The 22,523-nt window shown below is 37.2% G+C and overlaps 1 protein-coding gene across 2 annotated transcripts in view; it reads left to right on the top strand.

The window, feature by feature from the left end:
* Positions 1–22,523, top strand: part of abca5 (ATP-binding cassette, sub-family A (ABC1), member 5) — a 94,130-nt gene that overhangs the window by 35,036 nt on the left and 36,571 nt on the right. For both annotated transcript variants that reach the window (XM_072558538.1, XM_072558539.1), the window contains exons 10-18: positions 684–742; positions 1,637–1,747; positions 6,045–6,220; positions 8,748–8,867; positions 12,430–12,568; positions 13,001–13,091; positions 15,817–15,956; positions 16,157–16,276; positions 19,341–19,551. In XM_072558538.1, the coding sequence (XP_072414639.1) occupies positions 684–742; positions 1,637–1,747; positions 6,045–6,220; positions 8,748–8,867; positions 12,430–12,568; positions 13,001–13,091; positions 15,817–15,956; positions 16,157–16,276; positions 19,341–19,551 (1,167 nt within the window). The remainder of the gene's footprint in view (positions 1–683; positions 743–1,636; positions 1,748–6,044; positions 6,221–8,747; positions 8,868–12,429; positions 12,569–13,000; positions 13,092–15,816; positions 15,957–16,156; positions 16,277–19,340; positions 19,552–22,523) is intronic.

Below are 22,523 nucleotides of genomic sequence, written 5' to 3'. Positions count from 1 at the left end.
ACACCCAGGCTAACTAAGAGTGAATTAAGACCATCTTGAACTGAGGCAAGGGAAATTGATAACTATCTTAAATCTTCAGGAGAAGCCTGTTTATCCAGAGTGTGGTTAGAAGGAGTGGTTGAGACAAACAATATGAATGCACTTAGGGGAGCTAGTCATGAGGGAAGAGTAAAAGATTTGCTGATGAAGTTGAATGAAATGTGAGAAGAAGCTGCCATTGAATATAAACACTGGCAAGTGCATGTTGAGCTGAACAGCCTATTTCTGTGCTGCTCATTCACATTCTATATAAATTTAATTAATTGACTACGTTCCTAACACATAAATTAGGGACTTCTTCTCATCTACAGAGTTGGTTTCAAAATTCCAGAAATCTTCTTTGTTTGCAGATGAAAGCACTGCTTTTATTGTACTTCACTTGTCCATATATACTAACTACAAAAGAATTCCACTGCTAGAACTGCTGAATAATATTGTTAAAATTTGTCTACAGCAAATATGTGAGTCAGTCATTCCAATTTCTTTCTATCATGTTTGGTTTTTAATCAGAATGGGAGGGACTACTGGCTAAGAAAATACGTTTTTGTAATATGAGATTACATTTTTTGGTACATTTATCTACTTATTAAGAAAACATTATTCAATAATGAGTGCAATCCTCAATGACTGTGGTTCTTTTTCAGGTTAAAAGGTGTTCACAAGTTATATAAAGGAAAAGAGAAAAAAGTGGAAGCACTGAAAGGTTTGTGTCTCTGGTAATCCTCTGTTAGAGTGATTGCTTCATTATTAATTTTTGTTCCAATGCAATGGAAGGTAATTTTGTTCAGTTCAAAAATGAGAAACTGCTGTGCCTTGTCTGCTATGCATTTATATGCTAGTAAAGTATTACTTTTCTTTTAAGTGACTAATTTTAATACTATTTGACATTAGTAAGTGTCATTTTAGCATGTAACGTACCATGCCATTGAAATATTTTACCTTGAGTTAAATTTCTGAGTAACTGCTTCCTCTGACATGACACAAGCTATTCATTGTAATTCAAAACTCCTTTGTTCCAGTTTAACTGAAGAACATAATTAGAATTTTATTTTTGAAACTGAAGCTTCCTCTATTCAGTACTTTTATATTTTCTCCCTATTCTAGCCTGTTGGCTCCTTGAACATACTGTTGTGGCAAAAATGGGGAATCTGCTTTCAGGCCATACTATAACATTTATTGTTAGTGGTCTGTGATGGGAGACCATAAGGACCCTCTCAGCAAATTAGGACAAATGAAGATCAGAGGGGAGATGAAGAAAAATCCTTTTTTTCACACATCATTATGATTTGGAATCCACTGCCCGAAAGGTTGAAGGTTGCATATTCAATAATAACTTTGCAAATGGAATTGAATAAACATGAGGAAAGAGCACAGAATGGAACATTTAAATAGTTCCTGCAAAAGAGCATTTACAGGTTCACCGGACAGGTGACCTTCAGCATTGTATGACGCTGCCCTAGTTCAGAATGGATAAGACCTTCTTTGGCCTCATAGTTGGTGACTGATACATTAGGACTGAGAAAATAAATGTTACTTTCTTCTGAGGGACCAAAAAAAATTTAGATTGTCTTTATGTGTGTAATATACTTTATTTCAGGTTTGTCATTTGATATTTATCAAGATCAGATCACAGCACTACTGGGTCACAGTGGAACTGGGAAAACAACATTAATTAACATTCTTTCTGGACTGTGTCCTCTGTCAGATGGTAAGATGCAAAGTATTAATGCAATACAAAGAGCAAGATCAGAAATAGTTTTACACCATAGTGAATCTGCATACATATTAAAATTAACAAATGCTGAATAATTGTCCTAAGAATGCTGATGTGGTTGAAGATACAGCGTAACTTGAATGGTCTGTCTCCCCAGTGAGAATGCATAGTATGACTTATATTCATTATAAATATAGTCATCCTCTCTTTGCTACACAAAAAATGTTATTTTCAACTCAACCAACATCCCTCCCCACCAAGCCAGGAATGCGCACGATCTCTGTGCCCAAACAGATTGTTTGTACAAAGCACGTTCTGGTTGTGAACTAAAAACTGGGTTGAGATGGGAATTTCCTGGTGCTGGTTGATACATTCCTGCTTCTTTCTTCATCGTGATTATAAGGACAAAGTTGCAGAATGCATTGGATAACAAGTCTATTCAGAACCAGCAGTTAGTGCACAATCATTTGCAAAGAGCAAATTATGTCGCACATTCCCAGAAACATTGTTTTGTGTCTGGAATCATTTCAGATTAATCAGCTTCCCAACCATGCAACATCTGATTTTGAGGTCGGAATCACCAACATGAAAGGCATTATAGACCTTAGCTGAGTAAAGCATGCTGAAAATGGCTGACACTAGCATGCAGCTCTGTCTAACTGCATTACTGGGAATGGGTCAGGAGACCCATTCCCACCTAAGACATGTGCAAGCATGACTTCATGAAACTTAAATCATTTCACAGACTTTCACAGGGCAACGAAATTTCTCTAGTACCTTCCATAAGCCCTCACAGGTGACCGTATCAAAGGTCTTGGTCAGGTCAACAAATTCTGTTCTTAGCATTTCTCCTGAAGCTGTCTAACTGCATATCAGGTGCTCTTAAAACTTTGCTGAAACTGTACTCATTCTCTGGTACAATACCTTGATTGGGATATTGCATTAAGCAGTTCAGCAGAATTTTGGTGAAGGTTTTACTGGTAATGGAGATAATTCTGTGATTGATACAAGATTGGCAAGTTCCTTTCCAGTTGTACAAGTGGACTGTGGAGACATCTTTGAACTCTTTCTGGATGGCTCCTTGTTGTAAACTGGACTGGAAGAGTTATGAGTTTCTTGCCCAAGTTCTGAACTCCAACCTTGTCGACCTCAGCAGGGATAGTGTCAACTCTTGGATATTTCCTGGCAGGCAGGAATTTGATAGCATTTGTTGTTTCTAACAGCATGACTGGTTATCAGGAGAGCATTTGTTGGTGTGATCTGTGACAACTTATTGACTCGTCTTTCTCATTGATGGTTGAAAGCTAATTAGAGTCATAGAGATGGACAGCACAGAAACAGACCCTTCTCTAACAAATTTTGCCTTGTCATGCCCCTCTCTGACCTTGATTTGCATAGTCCTGTAGCTACTTCTGTAGACATCATTCTTGGACAGTGATGACTTGGTATTAAGGTAAATTTCTTAGAGGTTTTATTTTTCTCCAATTATTTCTGGGTTACCTCATTAGTTCAATTAAAACAATGTAAGATAAGGACCCATGGTGTTCGAGGCAAGGTGTTAGCATGGATAGAATCTTGGCTGTCTGGCAGAAAGCACAGAGTGGGGGTAAAAGGGTTCTTCTCAGGATGACAGCCGGTGACAAGTGGTGTTCTGCAAGGGTCAGTGTTTTCACTTTGTACATTAACGGTCTAGATGAAGGAACTGAGGACATTCTGGCTAAGTTTGCCGACAATACAAAGATATGTAGAGTGACTGGTAGTATTGAGGCAGGGAGGCTGCAGAAGGATTGGGACAGGCTAGACAAAGAAATGGCAGATGGAGTACAACATGGGAAATTGTGAGGTCACACACTTTGTTAAGAAGAATAGAAGCATGGACTGTTTTCTAAATTGGAAGAAAATTAAGAAGTCTGAAGTGCAAAGAGACTTGGGAGTTCTAGTCCAGGATTCTCCCAAGGTAACTTACAGGTTGAGTCAGTAGTTAGGAAAGGAAATGCAATGTTTACATTTAGTTTTAGAGGACTTGAATATGAAAACAGGGATGTACTTCTGAGGTTCTATAAGTCTCTAGTCAGACCACATTTGGAATATTGTGTGCAGTTTTGGGCGTGTATCTCAGGAAGGATGTATTGGTCCTGGAGCATGTTAGAGGACATTCATGATAATGGTTCCAGGAATGAAAAGCTTAAGGTATAAGGAACATTTGAGAACACAGGGTCTATACTGAATGGAGTTTAAAAGGATGAGGGGGATCTATTTTAAACTTACAGAATACTGAATGGCCTGGACAGAGTGGATGTTGGAAAGATGTTTGCTTTGGTAGAGAGATTAAGACTTGTGGGCACAGCCTTAGAATAAAGGGAAGACCCTTTTAGAATGGGGATAAGAAGAACTTCTTCAGCCAGAGAGTGGTGAACCTATGGAATTCACTGCCACAGAAGGCTGTGGAGGCCAGGTCATTGAGTATATTTAAGATGGAGATAGAAAGGTTCTTGATTGTCAAGGGGATCAAGGGGAGAATGGGGTTGAGAAACTTTTAAGCCATGATTGAATGGCACCGCAGACTTCATGGGCTGAATGGCCTAATTTCTGCTCCTATGTCTTATGTTTCTTACAAGAGGTACGGCTAGGAGCTTCTTAAACAATGGATTACACTATATACCTAATTATCCTCCATGCAATTATCTTTTTTTATTATAATAGGCAAATTTCATAACTGTCTGTTTGAATCTTGAGACATTGAGACAGTTCTGGACCTTCTATTCCTGGGGCCCTCTAAGTGGATAGATCTTGAAGTTTAACTTTGAAATAATAAGATGGTAGTCAGTTGATTAGATACCAGTGCTTAAAGTGGGACTTCAGCAAAGACATTTTGTTGTAGTTATTTAAGGAAGCGGAAAACTGTTGGTGAGCAAGAGCTTATTCTCAATACATGTCTTTAGCATGCAGAGACAATTATTGTTCAACTGCTAAAGCCATATTTTTCTCCTTTGTTTAACCCCTTGTCATTTCCTGATAATCTGCATCGACTCTTTCATGTAACATTGTTATGTAATGTTATGTTAACAGCCCCACACAGTGTTGCAGTACTTTTTGACTGCTACATATCATTTTAATACACAAAAGCAGATCACACATTCTGTTATGCATACTATTATATTATAAAATAATATTATAAAATAACCTATTATAAAATAGCTTTTATCTCCTTTTTTTTGCTGACTCGTTTTAGAAAAAAATATATACTGCCTTAGAATAGAAACCTGTACTCTAAGTATGTTTTCATTAGATTATCAAAGTGGAACAAATTTTTTACATCCTATTCTATCTGCAAAGTTTTTTCCTTCTACTGGGATGATGGCAATGCTGTCTGCAGCAACATCTGTTGGCCATCCTTAATTGCCTTGAACTAAGTGGGTTCCTAGGCTTTATCAGAGGGCTACTAAGTGTCAACCATATTGCAATAGAGTCACATGCCAGGATGACAGATTACCCTTCCCAAAGGACATTAATGAATCAGATGGGCTTTTACAACAGCTGTTTCCTGGTTTCTATTGGACTAGCTTTTAATTCTAGATTTATTAATTGAATTTAAATTTTACCTGTGGTGGGATTTGAACCCTTGTCCTCAGAACATTTAGCCTGGCTCTCTGGATTAGTAGTCTACTGAAAATACCAGTGCTATTTCCCTTATTATTAGCAACCATCAAAAAGATCACAAAATGGAAATTCAACCTTAACATAAAAAGATAAATCTTTGTTTCCAAAGAATGATAAATATTTCATTCAAAATTTAATTAAGTATATTTAAATTTCCAGCAAAATTCCAAAGTCTGGAAAAAACCTGTCTCTACAGATGGTTTCTCAAAATTCTAACACTGAACTTACTGACTTAAAAGTGGGAACCAGAACAAGACATTTTTACAAGTGAGCAGTATTTAACCAGCATTCTTCCAAAAAGGCTGCATTACTAGCAAATTTTAATCCATCATTGAAACAAAATCTGATAATTTTTCATGGTTTTTTATTTGATGTGTTGGCCATGTTGGAGTCGTGTTGTTGTAGTGTTGTATTGTGCTTTATGGTCAGACCAGTCCAATCAGTGAGTATAGTACCTACACTACTCTGTTCTGTGTGAATAAGATTTTCTCTGAACAATAGGAAATATACTAATATTCTTCAGGTGAAAATTTGTGTAAATCACTATTCATCTGCACACGGGTTAGAAAGCTGCTTGTTTCAGGACCATGATTAGTAAGATTTAATGTGAGTTTTTCTTCCTACCTCATAGGTTGTGCAACAGTTTATGGATACAGAGTTTCTGAATTGGATGAAATAATTCAGATCAGAAAGATGATGGGGGTTTGTCCACAGTTTGATGTCCTATTTTACAGTCTTACAGTAAAGGAACATTTAAAAATTCTTGCTATGATAAAAGGAATCACAGCACAGGAAATTGATAAAGAGGTAAGTCTGTGAAGAGCTTACAAAACCCTTTTCAATACCACTTCCTAATTCAGTTTTGGTGCTTGTTCCTTTTTGGTTTGCATTTTTAAATTGTTGGGTTTTATTTGTGAGGATATAAATGTAAAAAATTAATCTAGCAAATAAATTAATATTTGTTCGTATCTGATTACAATAAAAATGACCAGGTATTTGTCAGAATCACAAATCTAGCATGTGTGAATTTACCTTTCATTACAATACTCTCCAAAATTTTGTATCAGAAGTGCACATAAATCATACATATTCAGGTAAAAGTCAATCCCTTGCAAATGTCAACCTTAAATGGTTTTGGCTTTGAAACAAAACATAATTTTTTTGCATACCTCATGTAAAGTCGACCTTACTTCTTTGAGGATCAAAGCCTAAAAATATCAGAATCAAAGTATAATCTTTACAATCACATCAAAGATCTTATGTCATTAAAAAAGTTACAATTTCCAGATATCTTCCCATTTCTACTGAGCAATTAAGGCAGGAAGAATGTAGATCAACCTTGATTTTAGTGTTACAGTTAAGTATAAGGTATTATTTTTCAGTAAGAAAAATAACAAGGTATCTTTTTACTTGAAAAACAAGAATCAAAATAGGTTGAAGGTGCAATAGGATTTGGGGGTACAAATGTACAAATCACTAAAGGTTGCAGAGACCATAACAGAAGGAAACTAAGCACTAGGGTTCATTTCTAGAAAGTTACAACTTACTATGATCCAAGCTAATGTTATTACTGGACAAGTCAGATCCGAGGCTAAAATCTGATAAACATATTTTGTTACCTTTTTGGTTTCAACAAGTTGGCCTTTACTCAAACACAAGCACATAATGTTGCAGATTTGGTATTAATAATAAACAGAAGTTTATCAGAAAAACAAGGTAAATGAGAATAAATCAAACTATTTACACCTGGCACAAATTAACAATTTGATAAAATACAATCCCATTAATCCCAACAACACCCCTTTACTCAAGCATCGGAGAGAGTTCCCTTCTCTATCAAAAAACATAGAGCTTAACTTTAATGCTTCAACTCTGGATGCCAAAAATCTGATAATGTCTTCCTTAAGTCTTCAGACAACTGAGTTTAAGATTATTTCAGCTTTACACAACCCCTTCAGCATGTTATGTCAACAAATTCTGGATTGGAACTTTCAAACTAAACTCCTTATTTTCAATGTGGTAACCTGTCTTGCTTCTTCAAGAGAAATTGATTTCCACAGCTTGAACCATGGCTTCTGCAAATTTGAACTGAAACTAAAAGGTCTTTTTAAGCAATGGGTGTTTTCCCTTACCCAAACAATTCTATATGCTTCTAACTGAAGCCTAATTTACTACATTGTTTAATTTGTTCACTGGTAAAACCTCTTCCAGTGTAAACAAATTCCCATTAGCCCCTAAAAACTATTTCTCTCAAGCACTTTTAAACAAAGTATGGCTCATAAAGTCTTACAAATTAATCATTAAATCCTCTACATACAAATGGTCCCAAATGTCTCTAACTCAAAATTGAAACACACATCTCACATCACAAAGTGAAAATTAAAACCAGTCTGCTAAACTTGTATCTAATCTTAGTGGGACCTCATTGGAATTCTGTTTACAGTCCGGTAGCCACAAGTTAGAGAAGCACTGGAGAAGGTGCATAAAAGATTTCTTCCTAAAGAAGGAAGGTAGGTATAACCTCACAGTTCTAAACTATCAGGAAAAGATGAACAGATTGACTTGCTTTTCTCTTGGGGGACCAGATTGAAGGATGAACAGATTGAGGTTTTTCAAATTAATGCAAGAGTTTCATAGAGTAGACACAGAGGACAGGACTTTTTCCATGAGCTTCAGCAGTCTGTGATTAAGTTGAAATGGGGATCAGAAATCTGAATTGAATGGGAAAAATTAATAAACCACTGATTTTCCATTATTTGGCCAATTTGCAATCAGAAAGTAGATATGCCATTGAATTAAGGAAGGTGGTTGAGCTCTCAAAGCCAGTCGGAGGTCCTCTAGATTGATAGCAAGATGCATTTCCAGATAAGTGACAGAGAGAGCATGCCAAGATGGAGCTGCCTTCTGACATTTTTTGAAATTTAAAATGAGCAAAAGGCTAGGGTTCCATTGCACCTTTCAGAAAATAGCCCAGGAGCGTCGCGATTCTGGGATCTGGCACTGTGAAGTTTGATGTCAACCATCATCGAGTAGAAGGTTTCACAGTGCACCAAGAAATCAAATAGGAAATTCGGAAGAAATTCGCTAGCACAGAAAGTAGAACAGATTCAATTATGGGGCAACAGACCCAAGATATAGGTAGAGCATTTTGTGCTTTTAAGGTTGTCTTGGTGTTTAAAAAAAAGAACATTTATATAGTAATTCGTATAATGACTGATCTTTGTGCTGGTCAGTGTTGGAGTGATTTTCAGTTAGTATTTTTGAATGCATTTATTCAAAATGATTTTGAAAATGATCAGTTTTTAATTTGTCTTTTCATTGTTGCTTATTTCAGGTGCTGAATGTCATAAAAGAACTGGATATGGAAACGATTATGGATGTCCGTGCAGAAAAACTCAGTGGTGGACAAAAAAGGAAACTTTCAATGGGGATGGCAATTTTGGGAGATCCTAAGGTGAGACATCAGTGGTGGATCTATAGGTATGGTTACGCTTTTTATTTTAATCAGTGATATGAACTCTCACCCAGTAATACACCAATTAGTATAATGAAAGGTATTTTTGAAACTACTTCAAAAATTATTTTTACATTTCCAAAATTTTAGTCCCACTTTATCTACTAAGACCATAAGACCTGCATCCTAGGCTTCTTTTTAAAGATGTGATTGCAAAGAGTAGAGGCAATATTTATAATTTTCCAATTTTTTTTAGATTCTGGAATGGTCCTGGTAGGTTGGAAAATAGAAAAAATACACATTTTATTAAAAATGAGAAGGAGACAGAAAGCAGGAAACTCTAATAATTTAGCCTAACATCTGTAAAATGGTGATTGCTGAACTCCATTATTATGGAGGTCATAGCAGTGTCCTTAAAAAATCATAATGGGATCAAACAGAGTTAATGTGGTTTAGTGAGAGGGAAGTCATGTTTGTAACTAATTTATTAATATTTTTTGATTAGGTATGCCAGAAATTAATAAAGTGAAAGCTATAGATAAGGTGAACTTGGATTTCCAAGAGGCATTTGCACCACCTACATAATAGGTGGTACATAATCAGTGGTTAGCAAAGCTGCCTTATAGGACCAGGGATCCAGGTTCGATTTCACCTGCGGGCAACTGCCTATGTGGTGTTTACACATTCTCCCTGTGTCTGCGTAGGTTTCCTCCCGGTGTTCTGGTTTCCTCCCACAGTCTAAAGATGTGTGTGTTAAGTGGACTGGCCATGCTAAATTGTCTATAGTGTCCAGGCACTTCAGGCTAGGTGGATTAGCTATGCTAAAAATGGGGGGTTACAGAGAAAGGATAGGGGGCTGTGTCTGAGTGGGATGCTCTTCAGAGGATTGATGCAGACTCAATAGACCATTGAGCCTCTTTTTGAGCTGTTGGGCTTCTTAAAGATAAGAGAAAATGACTTAGCGTAATATATTAATATTGGTTAGCTAACAATAAGCAGACAGTAACAATAAATATCTTTCTTGGTTTGGTAAACTCCAGCTAGTGGAATTCTACAAGGATCAGACCTGGGACCTCAACTATTTACAATCTATATCATTGACTTAGATATAAGGATCAAATTTGTGGTGCCTAAATTTGCTGATGACACAAGACTAGGTAAATTGTCAATTAGACTGAATCATATGCTTTTTCATTAAGTATTACTTCTGGTGAGGCTTTTGGAGGGTTTGTCACCATAAGGTCTGGCGAGATTTATCTTACCCAATTCTTATTGTTAACTTCCTATCTTGGTCCTATGGTGTTCTGTTGCTCAATTCTCACCCCATCTTACCATTTGCCGTTCTCGGCACTCAAATTTATAATGGACCCCAATTTTGCTCTTAACACAAAAGTATCAGCTTTTGCAGAACACATTGCTGACAACTACCAAGAATATTTTTATCAGCTTCCAAATGAAAATTTCCACAAATCCACGGTCTTTTCTATTCTTATGTCCTTGAAAAGGGACCAGGCAGTATGAGGCAAGAAATATAAATCAGATTTACATGATATAGATGTAGGAGAATAGGTTGAGAACTACAGTTGGGATTAAGACAAAGCGTTAAAAGAGACAATCAGTAAAAGTAAAATTTAACATTTTATTTTCAAAAAGCTGGAACAATTTTCCTAGGGAATGAGACTCCACTATTGTTAAAAAAAATTTTTCAAGACTAATGAGGCTGTAAGCTGTTGATCATTTATAACATTTGTTATGAAGTTGTAGGCATGTACCTGTACCTTTAAGAGAGAGTGAAAGTTGGGAAGCCTGTGATGTGACTGACTGCAGGCACAGAATGTGCTGGACAACTTAAAGATGTAACATTTGAGATGGAGCTCAGGTTACACAACAATTTGAATTTAGCCAATCAGTTTAAAGTATGCCTCAAGATAGTAAAACCCAATCGAATTTGAATTTTACTGTTTTGACAACATCAAACCAATGAGATGTTTTGGGCAATAAAATTCAGGCATTTTGAACAGTTGGCCAGAGAGGCAAAGAGCACCAATACAGACTGCCAGCAGATCTGATCTCTGAAAGGTACCTTTTATCTGTGAACGACCTGTGCAGCAGAAGACCGAAGAAAAGAAGACAGGAAGATACAAAGGGAAGATTGACAGTTGGCTGGTTTTGAAACTTGATTTGAAACTAAATCTTAATTGATGGTTTTATTGGATCAGTATATTGTTGTAGGGTGGGAGGTAGATAAATCGATCAAACAAATGAGGCTTAAAGTATAGATAGTTGTTGTTTAATGTTCTCTTTTCTTGGAGTTAAAGAATAAATTGTTAATGTTTTCTTTAATTAGTGGAATTTAGGTAGTTCTTTATCACTCGTACTTTAACAGATTATGGGGTGAGGTGAGCTTTTCTGTGTGTCTGGTTTAAATTAGCAGAGAGGTTTACCCTGTGTTGGAACACATTGGTTAAAAATACACTATTTCATAAACACAGTCTATCTTAACTTTGACAGCCATGATTAGTACTGACCTTGGGTACATACCCAAAATTCACACCATCAGTACCGAGTCTGTCAGAAATGAAACAATGGTGCATCCTATGGAGGAGCAGGATCTCTGGATTTCCACATTTAATTATGGAAGTGGAGACTCTAGAATAACACATTATTAAAGTGAAATTTGAATCCATATATCATTAAAAAGTGAAATGCTGAATCTTCTCAAGTTTTCTATATATCTCTGTGCGTAAAATGTTTAGAAGCATAAGTACATTTTTGTTATTTTATTTTAAATAATTTCACCTGTTTATTGTAGAAGTTTATGAATAGTCAGTAAACTTACTTCCAACTGACTTATATATTAATTTCTGTTTTCATATTATGAGAAAAGTGCATCAACTCAGACCTTAAGTGAAATCCGTTAAGACTCCACATAAATAATGATCACAATAAGGTCTGATAGCTCAGAAAGGTTTTCATCTTTTTGATATGCCTCATGATATTCCACAGTAAAAGAACAAAGTGCCAATCTTTGTATCTACCCATCCAAATAAACACTTCTTAAAGATATTACAAATTATCGAAATGTAAGCATTTCTTTTGTCTCCAATTATCTAAGCAGCAGTTCATTTTACTTTATTATATATAGTGGCCATTGTTGCCAGTTAATGCAATACTTTTGCACTCTGCAGTTTTAGCTTAAGGTATTGTATGTAGAGATAGGATAGTATTTCTATATTCCTTTGATTCTTTTGGTTAACTTTCTTCATGTTTTGTTCGGCACTGATATATTAGCATTAATGGTCTTTTTATTTTAAGTACTTCTCTATTTGAATTATTTTACTTAAAAAAAGACACTGTTACAAAGTGACTTGTTTTTTCTAGTTGCTTAACAGATGAGTTCAGAATAATAAATGTATCCCATTATATCTGGAGGATGCTTGCATCAACAATTTAAATGTAAGAACACAGTGTTTATAAACTTGTAGCTTTTCCTCTGTAAAAAAGGATTTATTTGTTTTCTATAATTTAGTTAATCTGTAATATTGCTCTCACCTCTTTAAAGGTTTTACTACTTGATGAACCAACTGCTGGGATGGATCCTTGTTCGCGACAACAGGTGTGGGCATTGCTGAAAAAGCGGAAAATAGGAAGGGTCATACTGTTGACTACTCACTTCATAGATGAAGCTGATATTCTAGCAGGTTAGTGCTGATTATCGCATTTTAATGCTCTAACTTTCTATGTTTACAAAGCCCAAGTACCCTTAAAATTTAATTTTTTCTTTAAATCTCTTTGTGCTGCTATTAGAAGAAACCTAATTAGTTTCAAATCTCCTCTCAGTTTTAAAGAAAGAAAATACACAAACTATTGAAAAATAGTTTAGCAATGGAATGCAATTGTAAACTTTGCTTGCTTTTCTGTCAAAGTAACGTATTTGTTTATAAAACACAGCAATACAGATCACTACTTTGGTTAAATATTAAATTTGTTATTGACACTGGCAGCGCTCACTGAATTTTATGTAAACCTAAGGATTTTACAACAGCAGATCATGATATTTATGGCATTATAATTGACATAAAACATTTGATAGAATTGATGTAGTCTGCAAATGTTTTTCTGTCTTGGTGTAGATCGTAAAGCTGTCATCTCACAAGGGCAGCTCAAATGTGTTGGCTCCTCGCTGTTCCTGAAATCAAAATTTGGTGTGGGCTATAACCTCAGGTAAGTATTACATGTACATTTTGAGGGTTCAATAAGAAATCTTCTTAAGGGCATTATGTTGGGTATAGTGCCTACTTTGGAAATTGTCAAAAGTTGACACATTTTTGTATATATGTGATGCAGATGCCAATAGAAAAACATCCAGAGAAGTTTGGTGAGTGTGTGTAATAATATTGGGTTACAAAAAACAGGGAATGAGCCTACAAATCATTCCTTTTAGAAATATTCTCTGTTGCCTAATGCTAAGAAAGCTCTGTTCAGAATTGTAACATATAACTTGTTAAAAATACTTAACAAAACTAAGCCATATTATTTTGAATAAAATGGTTAAATAGAAAGGAGGGACAGATGCAAAAAAAAACTTTCAGAAAACAGTTGAACTCTCAGTTGATATTTTAAACCTAAAGAACCTTATGCTGATGTTGACATTCTTAAGTGGAACCTCATTCTCTTTTTAGTCACTTCAGTGATGCCAAGTCTAGAGGCAGCCTGGAGTAATTTCAGTGCAAACATTCTGAACTGTGATTTAAACATGAGCTCATTTGAATTTATCATCTCCAGGATGTATGGGCCTGGGATTGAGATTTCCAGCTGAGGCTGTCGTCCAAAATTTGGAAAAGCTCCCAAAATTTGAGGCTATGCCCCCAGGGAAATAAAGGTGACCACAGCCCCCAATTCCTATGGATTTTGTTCGTTCCATTCATCCACTTGAGAAATCCCAGTAACATCAGTTCGGGAGATACAGGAAACTATATTTGATGAATGAAAGATGCCTTTTATGACATGGATTGACTTCATCAAATGTGCCTAAAGTCTGCAAAGAAAAAGCCATCAATCTCCACATTGTGCAGGGATTTAACTGTTGTACGCATAGAATCTCTGCTGTGTGGAAACAGGCCCTCTGGCCTATCCAGTTCACACTGGCCCTCCGAAGAACATTGCATCCAGACACACTCCTTTACCCTATCCCCGTAACCCTGCATTTCCCATGGCTAATCCATCTGGTTTGACATCCCTGGACACTATGGGCAAGTTAGCTTGGCCAATCCACCTAACCTGTACCTCTTTGGACTGTGGGAGGAAACGGAGCACACAGAAGAACCCCATGCAGACGCAGAGAGAATGTGCAACCTCTACACAGTCTCCCAAGGCTGGAATTGAACCCAGGTCCCTGGCGCTGGGAGGCAGCAGTGCTAACTTTTGAGTCCCCTCATGTAGAGCTGAAGACTCTAATTGACTGTGATTTTTATCAACAGGAATGGGTTTAATTTGCTGAGTGCAAGTTATCCAAAAAAAAACTCCATGTAAACTCCAGGAGTAGGCTGTTCAGCCCCTCAAGCATTTCCATCATTAAATAAGATAATGGCAGAACTGTGGCCTAAATCCATATATCTGCTATTGGCCCATATCACTCAATTATTTTCTGAACAAAAATCTATCAATTTCAGATTTAAAATTAACAACTGATCCAGCATCCACTGCCATTGTGGAAACGAGTCTGAAACATCTAGCACCCTTTGTGTATAGAAGTACTTCCTAACTTCTGTCCTGAACAGACTGGCCCTAATTCTCAGATTATGCCTCCTAGTTCTAGAATCCCCAACGAGTAGGAATAATTTATCTTTATCTTGTTAATAGCTTGAATGCTTTGATTAGATCACCCTTTTAATCTTCTAAATTTTAGAGAAAAGGAAACAAACCTAATGTATGTCATCTCTACAGGTGAACAGGGCTCTAGTGCTGTTTAAAATATTCTTCAGGTACCTGGATAGCTAAGTTCCAACATTTCACCCAAAGAAGAGACAAAGGTTGTTGTAGTATTCTGTCCACTACATAATTTCAACCCATGGAAAAAGGTTCAGCTTGGATTTGCAGGTGAAATGCTGTGGATGTAGACACTTCAACTGCTACCCAATCTCTGATCATGTGCAGCTGGTTTATCAGATTTTTAATTCCTCTGAGAAATCCATGCTCACAGCCCACATTCTCAAATCCCTGTTCAAGTCCCTTTTTAAAAATATTTCTAGAATTAGCTTCTACCACATTTTCTGTATTCAAGATTCTGACAACTCTGAGGAGGAAAAAATATGCTTTAAACGTGTTTTAAATTGTTTACCAATAAATTTAAACTTGTGACTCCTAGCTACTCATCAACCTGCTAGAGGAAAATATTTTTCTCTCCACTTTATTGAAACCACTCATTATCTTGAACTCCTCCTAACCTCTCTATCCAATGACAACAGTCCTATGTTTTCCAGCTTCCCTTCATAACTGAAGTCCCTCATCACCTGTAATACCTGAACAAACTTTATTTGTACTCTATCTAGGGTCTTTTTAATTTCTTCCTTTAGTGTGGGGCTCACCATTCTTCATTGTACTCCAACTGAGCTATCATTTGTTAAGTTCAGTTATGAAAATTAGGTTTCCATCCAAAGAAATTACATCATAAAATCTTTTATTCAACAACAGCATGTAAACATTTTGGATACATTTCATCAGTGGCACAGCTTCCAGGGTCTTGATTTGGAATTTTGCTTACTTCAGCATATTCAATTTACTTATATAGAAAATTTGCGTATAAAGATTGAGAAATAGAGCAGTGTAATTTGCAGATTACCTAATCAATCATGATGTTCTAAGAAACTCTGCCAACTTCATGCAGTGCCATCTATATTCAATATCTGGTTATAATATCTATAATAGTTTGATTTTTGATTTTGAACAGAATGTCTGTAAATGAGTCCTGCTACCCTGATAAAGTGACATCACTGGTCAAATATCATATACCAAATGCTGAATTTTCACAATTGCATGAGCTGGATCTGGCATATACTTTACCTCTTCAGGATGTTAACAAATTTTCAGGTATTCATTTTCCTAATTCTGGTGTATTTAACAAGTACTTTAATTAGTAATAGCACAAAGATTGTGTAACTGTTGTTGTTTTGGGGGGAATAAAAAGTATTGTAGGTTGTAAATTGGTATATCTCCTTCTAAACATGCCTGCCGATGATAATGCTGTGATTACAATAGAACAGTTCATTACTTATATTCTCCGTCTTCAGGTCTATTTGAAGATTTGGACAGCCGTACCAATCTTGGAATTGACAGCTATGGTGTTTCCATGACATCCTTGGATGAGGTTTTCTTAAAATTGGAGGAAGAATCAGAAATTGATCAAGCAGGCCAGTATACCTTGCAATAGATTAACAGGGTGCTGTACAACTATAGTTTTATCTGTCGACGTGCATGTTTGAATGCTCACATTGCAGCAAATTCTCAAAGGGGAGCATGAGCAGCTGGAGGTGATGCCTCATGCGAGTCAGAGTAGGAATAGCAGAATAGAACAGATGAGTGCATGGCTGAAGAGCTGGTGCAGGGGACAGGGATTCAGATTTTTGGATCATTGGGATGTCTTCTGGGGCAGAAGTGGCTGTACAAGAGGACAGGTTGTAGTTGAATGGAGGGAGGCCAATATTGTGGAGGGGACATTTGCTAGAGCTATTCAGAAGGCTTTAAACTAGTTTGGCAGGGGTGTGGGAACGTAAACCGTAGTAGACAAGAGAGAAGATCCAGATGCTATAGAGAGCAAGTTAAATGGATTAAGGCAGGCAAGAGCAAGTTAAATAGATAAAGCGGAGAATGATGAAAGGCTGATTGATTAATTAAAATGCATTTATTTCAGTGTAAGACGCCTGACAGTTAAGGCAGATGGATAAGAATATGGGACTGAGGTATCATAGTTCTTACAGAAGTATGGCTAAGGAATAGACAGGATTGACAGCTCAATGTTCTGGGGTATAGATGCTATAGAAAGGTTAGAAGGAGAAGCAAGAAGTGGAGTTTTTGATTATGGAAAACATCACAACAGTACTTAGATCCTGGGGGATCATGCAGTGAAATTATATGGGTATAACTGAGAATAATTAGGGGATGATGACTTTGATGGGATTGTATTGTATGCCCCCCCCGCCCCCCCCACCCCGCCCCAGATAGTCAGCAGACAATTGAGGAGCAGATATGTAGGGAGATCACAGATAGCCATAAAAATAATAGTATTCAAACAGCAGGGGATTTAAACTTTCTAGACTGGGACTGTGCTTGGATGGGGAGGGATTTGTTAAATCTATAAAGAAAACTTTGTCAATCAATATGTAGATGGCCGTACTAGAAAAAGGACAAAATTTGACCTCCTCTTGAGAAGTAAGGCAGGGCAAGTGACCATAATTAGATATGGAAAAGGATAGGTCCCATCCTCAAATTAATTTTCTAGATTGGGACAAGACCAATTTTTATGGTATTAGACAGAAACTTTCAAAAGTTGACTGGGGGAGGCTGTTTGAAGGTAAAGGGGCATCTGGCAAGTGGCAGACTTTTCAAAGCAAGATCATGAGAATTCAACGACAGCATGTTCCTGCGAGTGTAAAGGGCGAGGATGGCAAAGCTAGAGATATTGAGGCTGTGGTCAAGAAAAAAAGCAGAATCCCGATATGGAAACAGGCCAAAACTAATATTTTACATCAGTATTTACTGTGCAGAAAGACATGAAAGCTAGGGCACTCAGAAATAAATAATGATGTCTTGAAAAGAGTTCACATTGCAAAAAAGGAGGTGCTGGAGATCTTAAAATGCATAAAGTTAGATAAGTCTCTGGGACCTGGTCAGATGTATCCCAGGACATTGTAGAAAGTTTGGGAAGAAATTCTGGGGACCCTATCAGATATGTTTGTATCATCAATAGCCACAAATGTGGCTGAAGACTGGAGGATGGCTAATGTTGTGTCACTATTTAAGAAAGACTGCAAGGAAAATCCAGAGAACTACAGACTGATGAACCCGACCTCGACGGTGGCTAAGTTTTTGGACGGGATTTATATGCATTTAGAAAGGCAAGGATTGAATAGGGACAATCAGCATAGCTTTGTGCATGGGAAATTGTGTTGCAGAAACTTAACTGAGTTTTTTTGAAGAGATAACCAACAAGATAGATGAAAGCAGAGCGGTACATGGACTTTAGCGAGGCCTTTGACAAGATTTTGGTTGGTAGACTAGTTAGTAAGGTTAGTTCACATGGGATCCAGGGAAAGTTAGCTATAAAATTGACTTGATGGGAGGAGACCAAAGGGGAGTGATAGAGGATTGTTGTTCAGACTGGAGGCTTGTGAACAGCGGTGTGCTGCAAGGTTCAGTGCTGGGTCCATTGTTATTTGTCATTTGTGTAAATGATTTGAATGAGAATTTAATGGGCATGGTTAGCAAGTTTGCAGATGACACCAAAATTGACGGTATAGTGGACAGTGAACTCTAAGGCTATATTAAGAGCACTGCTGGATCTTGATCAATTGGGCTAGTGGGCTGAGGAATGGCAGATAGAGTTTTATTTAGATAAATGCAAGGTTTGGCATTTTAGTAAGACAAACCAGGCAGGATTTGCGCAGTTAATAGGGCTCTGGGGAGTGTTGTCGAACTGAGAGACCTAGGGGTGCGGGTACATAGTTTCTTGAAAGTGGTGTCACAGATAGACAGGGTGATGAAATGGATGTTTGGCATGCTTGCCTTCATTGATCAGAACATTGAGTACAGGAATTGCGGCATCATGTTACAGTTGTACAAGACATTGGTAAGGCCGCATTTGGAATACTGTGTACATTTCTGGTCGCCCTGCTATAGGAAGGATGTTATTACGCTGGAAAGGGTGCAAAAACGATTTGCAAGGATGTTGCTGTGACTGGAAGGTTTGAGCTATAAGGAGAGGCTGGATAGGCTGGCCCATTTTCCCTGGAGAATAGCAGGCTGAGGGGTGACCTTATAGAGGTATATAAAGTCATGAGGGATATAGATAAGTTGAATAGCCAAGGTCATTTTCCCAGGGAGGGCATTCCAAAACTAGAAAGCATAAGTCTAAGGTGAGAGGGGGAAGATTTGAAAGAGACCTAAGAGGCAATTTTTTCACATAGAGGGTGCTGCTTTTATGGAACAAGTGCCAGAGAAATGGTAAAGATGAGTACAGTTACAAGATTTAAAAGACGTTTGGACAAATACACAGATAAGAAAGATTTAGAGGAATGTGAGCCAAACAGCGGCAAATGGGATTAGTTCAGTTTAGGAAACGTGGTCAGCATGGACGAGTTGGACCATTGACTCCATTTACTCCACTTCACCTAAAACTAAGCAACCAGTAAATGCAAGAGTACATTTTTTAATCACTGTCTTGATCCTAATTATTTGAATTTCTCTGTTTTCTTTCAGATTATAGCGTTTTTACCAAAGATCCAGCACCGGATGTAATAGCAAATGAAGAAGATATTTGCATTGACTGCATTGATCACCAGCTACTGACTTTCCCAGAAACTAACTCAGCAATGTTGACTGGCATTGCTCTGTGGCAACACCAATTTCGCACCATAGCATGGTTGCGTTTGATGAATTTCAGTCGAGAACGCAGTGCACTCCTTTATATGTAGGTATAATAGGAAAATTGGAGCACAGAAAAGATATTGGTGTTTATGTTTCTCATCAATACCTAATGTTTTCGTTTAGCCTGCTACCATCATTTCAAATAGAGTATTTAAATTTTCATCTGTTCATATGGACTTTTGTGGTCCATGTATGTTACTGAATTCTGCCATTGAAAATCTTTCAAAGAAGAGCAGCTAAAATGATGACTAATTTCCAAACTGACATGCATTGAAAACATTTTAAGGAAGGTGTGCTTGTGGGTATAGACACAAGGAAACATAATCTGAGTTTTTAAATTCTGAAGGCCAATTTGATCAAATGTGCAAAGTTCTACATATTAAGATGGGAACAAATAAATGAGCTGCATTGCAAGTAATCAAAGGAGAGCATTCTTCTAAACATAATTTAGTGAATAATTAGATGTTGAATGATAATACAATGAGCTTTACTATCTCATAAGAACATAAACATTAGAAACAGGATTGGGAATTCAGCCCCTCAAACATGCTCGGCCATTCAGTATCAATATAGCTGCTCTAATCTTGGTCTCAACTTCACTTTGCTGTCTGCTCCCTTTAATCCCTCAACCTATTACTAGTTTAAAAATCTAGTGATGAACATAAAACATACAAGAAATGAATGGGCAGCTTTCTAATTTACTAGCAAGTAAAGGTAAAATCACAACAATCCTATCAGACATGAGACTGTGAATACAGTCGAGATGATTGGTGATGGTTTAACCTGAGCCTCAAGCAAGGAGAGAGGACAGTCCTTCATAGTAACTTCAACCAGTGTGGGGATTGAACCCATGCTGATGGCATCACTCCGCATCATAAACATGCTGTTCAGCCAACTGAGTTATAAAGAGGCTTAGTACTTATAAGGGAATGTTTTAGAAGATTTAACAATTTTTGTAACATTCCTCACTCCTCCTGTTCCTTCAGTTCATTTCTTTAGACTTCCATCGAATTATTGAAAAGTTGGGGCACAGAAAGAGGCCATATTGTCCAATATTTATCTGACCAGTCTGCCATGTAGGATCTTATCAAACGCATTACTAAATTTCATGTAGACAACACTGCACGACTTCATCAATCGCTTTTGTTAGTTATAGAGTCATAGAGCTGTACAGCATTGAAACAGATCCTTTAGTCTAACTCATCCATACCGACCAAGTTTCCTAAATTGGACTAGTCCCATTTTCCTGCATCTAACTCATATCCCTTTAACCCTTTCCTATTCATGTACATGTCCAAATGTCTTTTCAATCATTTAATTGTACTTGCCTCTGCCACTTCCTCTGGCAGTTCATTCCCTACATGCACCACTCTCTATGTGAAAAAGTTGCCCCTCAGGTCCCTTTTAAATCTTTCCTCTATCATTTTAAACTTATGCCCTCTAGTTTTGGACTCCCCTATCCTTGGAAAAATACATTAGCTATTCACCTTATCTATGTCCCTCATGATTTTATAAACCTCAATAAGGTCACCCCTCAGTCTCCTAAGCTCCAGGGAAAAATGTCTCAGTCTATCCAGCCTCTTCTTATAACTTAAACCCTCCAATCTCAGCAGCATCCCTGTAAAATTTTTCTGTACCCTGTTTAGTTTAACAACAGCCTTCCAATAGCAAGATTACCAGAATTGTATGCAGTATTCTAAAAGAGGTCTCGCCAATGTCTTGTATAGCCACAACATGACATCCTAACTCCTATATTCAATGCTCTGACCAATGAAGGCAAGTATGCTTCCTTTTCGATAATGATGACAAATCTCACTGTATTATCGTCAATATCTCCAAAATGGTTATCCACCCGTCTTCATCTGCTTGTCCAGCTTCATTTCCAAAGACAAAATCTAGAATTCCCTCTACCTCCCTGTCATTAGAAGACCATAAGACCATCAGACATAGGAGTGGAAGTAAGGCCATTTGATCCATCAAGTCCACTCCGCCAATCATGGCTGATGGGTGTTTCAAATCCACTTACCCGCACTGGCCCTGTAGCCCTTAATTCCTTGCGAGATCAAGAATTTATCAATCCCTGCCTTGAAAACATTGCGTTCTGAGGCAATGAATTCCACAGGCCCATCACTCTTTGGCTGAAGAAATGTTTCCTTATTTCAATTCTAAATTGACTCCCTCAAATTCTAAGGCTGTGCCCATGGATCCTAGTCTCCTCGACTAACGGAAACAAATTCCCAGCGTACACCCTTTCTAAGCCATGAGTTTTCTTGTAAGTTTCTATTAGATCTCCCCTCAACCTTCTAAACTCTAATGAATACAATCCCAGGATCCTCAGTCGTTCATTGTATGTTAGGCCTACTATTCCAGGGATCATCCGTGTGAATCTCCGCTGGACACATGCCAGTGCCAGTATGTCCTTCCTGAGGTGTGGGGCCCGAAATTGGTCACAGTATTTTAAATGGCTTTATGCTTGTTATGTGTTGACTAAAGGAAAGTTTTCTTGTATACAGTTCAATATGTTTGTGCCTACTATGCCTTTCATGCTGTTCATGTCCCAGTTGATATTAGAGTAATTGTAGCCCCATTACTGTTATTGTCATCATGTTTTTTGCACTCAGAAATTTGTCTACATATTTGCTATTCTATTTTGCTTCCATGATTTGGGGTCTTCAGAACAGCCCTCGCAGTGTACCTGCCCTATCTTTCTTCTGAGCTCAACTCATATTGCCTGATTTGGTGATTTAATTTGGTATATTATCTGTCCTCAAAGCTGTAATTGATTTTGTAAGCTTTACCTCCACTTTATCTGTTTCTACACATTATTTTGTGTTCGGTGCACAAAGCTTAAATTGCAAATTTAGATTCTAGTGTGGCTATTAATCACACAGTTAATGATACAGAGATTGTTTCCCAAAAATTGCTATAAGTTGTGATATTTTCAAATGCATAACTCCTGTTTAATATAATCTCTTTGAATCATGCTTTTACATATCCCTGTTCTATCCTTTGGGA

The sequence above is a fragment of the Chiloscyllium punctatum genome, chromosome 39 (assembly GCF_047496795.1).
Source record: "Chiloscyllium punctatum isolate Juve2018m chromosome 39, sChiPun1.3, whole genome shotgun sequence".
In the NCBI taxonomy this organism is placed as follows: domain Eukaryota; kingdom Metazoa; phylum Chordata; class Chondrichthyes; order Orectolobiformes; family Hemiscylliidae; genus Chiloscyllium; species Chiloscyllium punctatum.
This window is presented reverse-complemented; position numbering and strand designations above follow the sequence as displayed.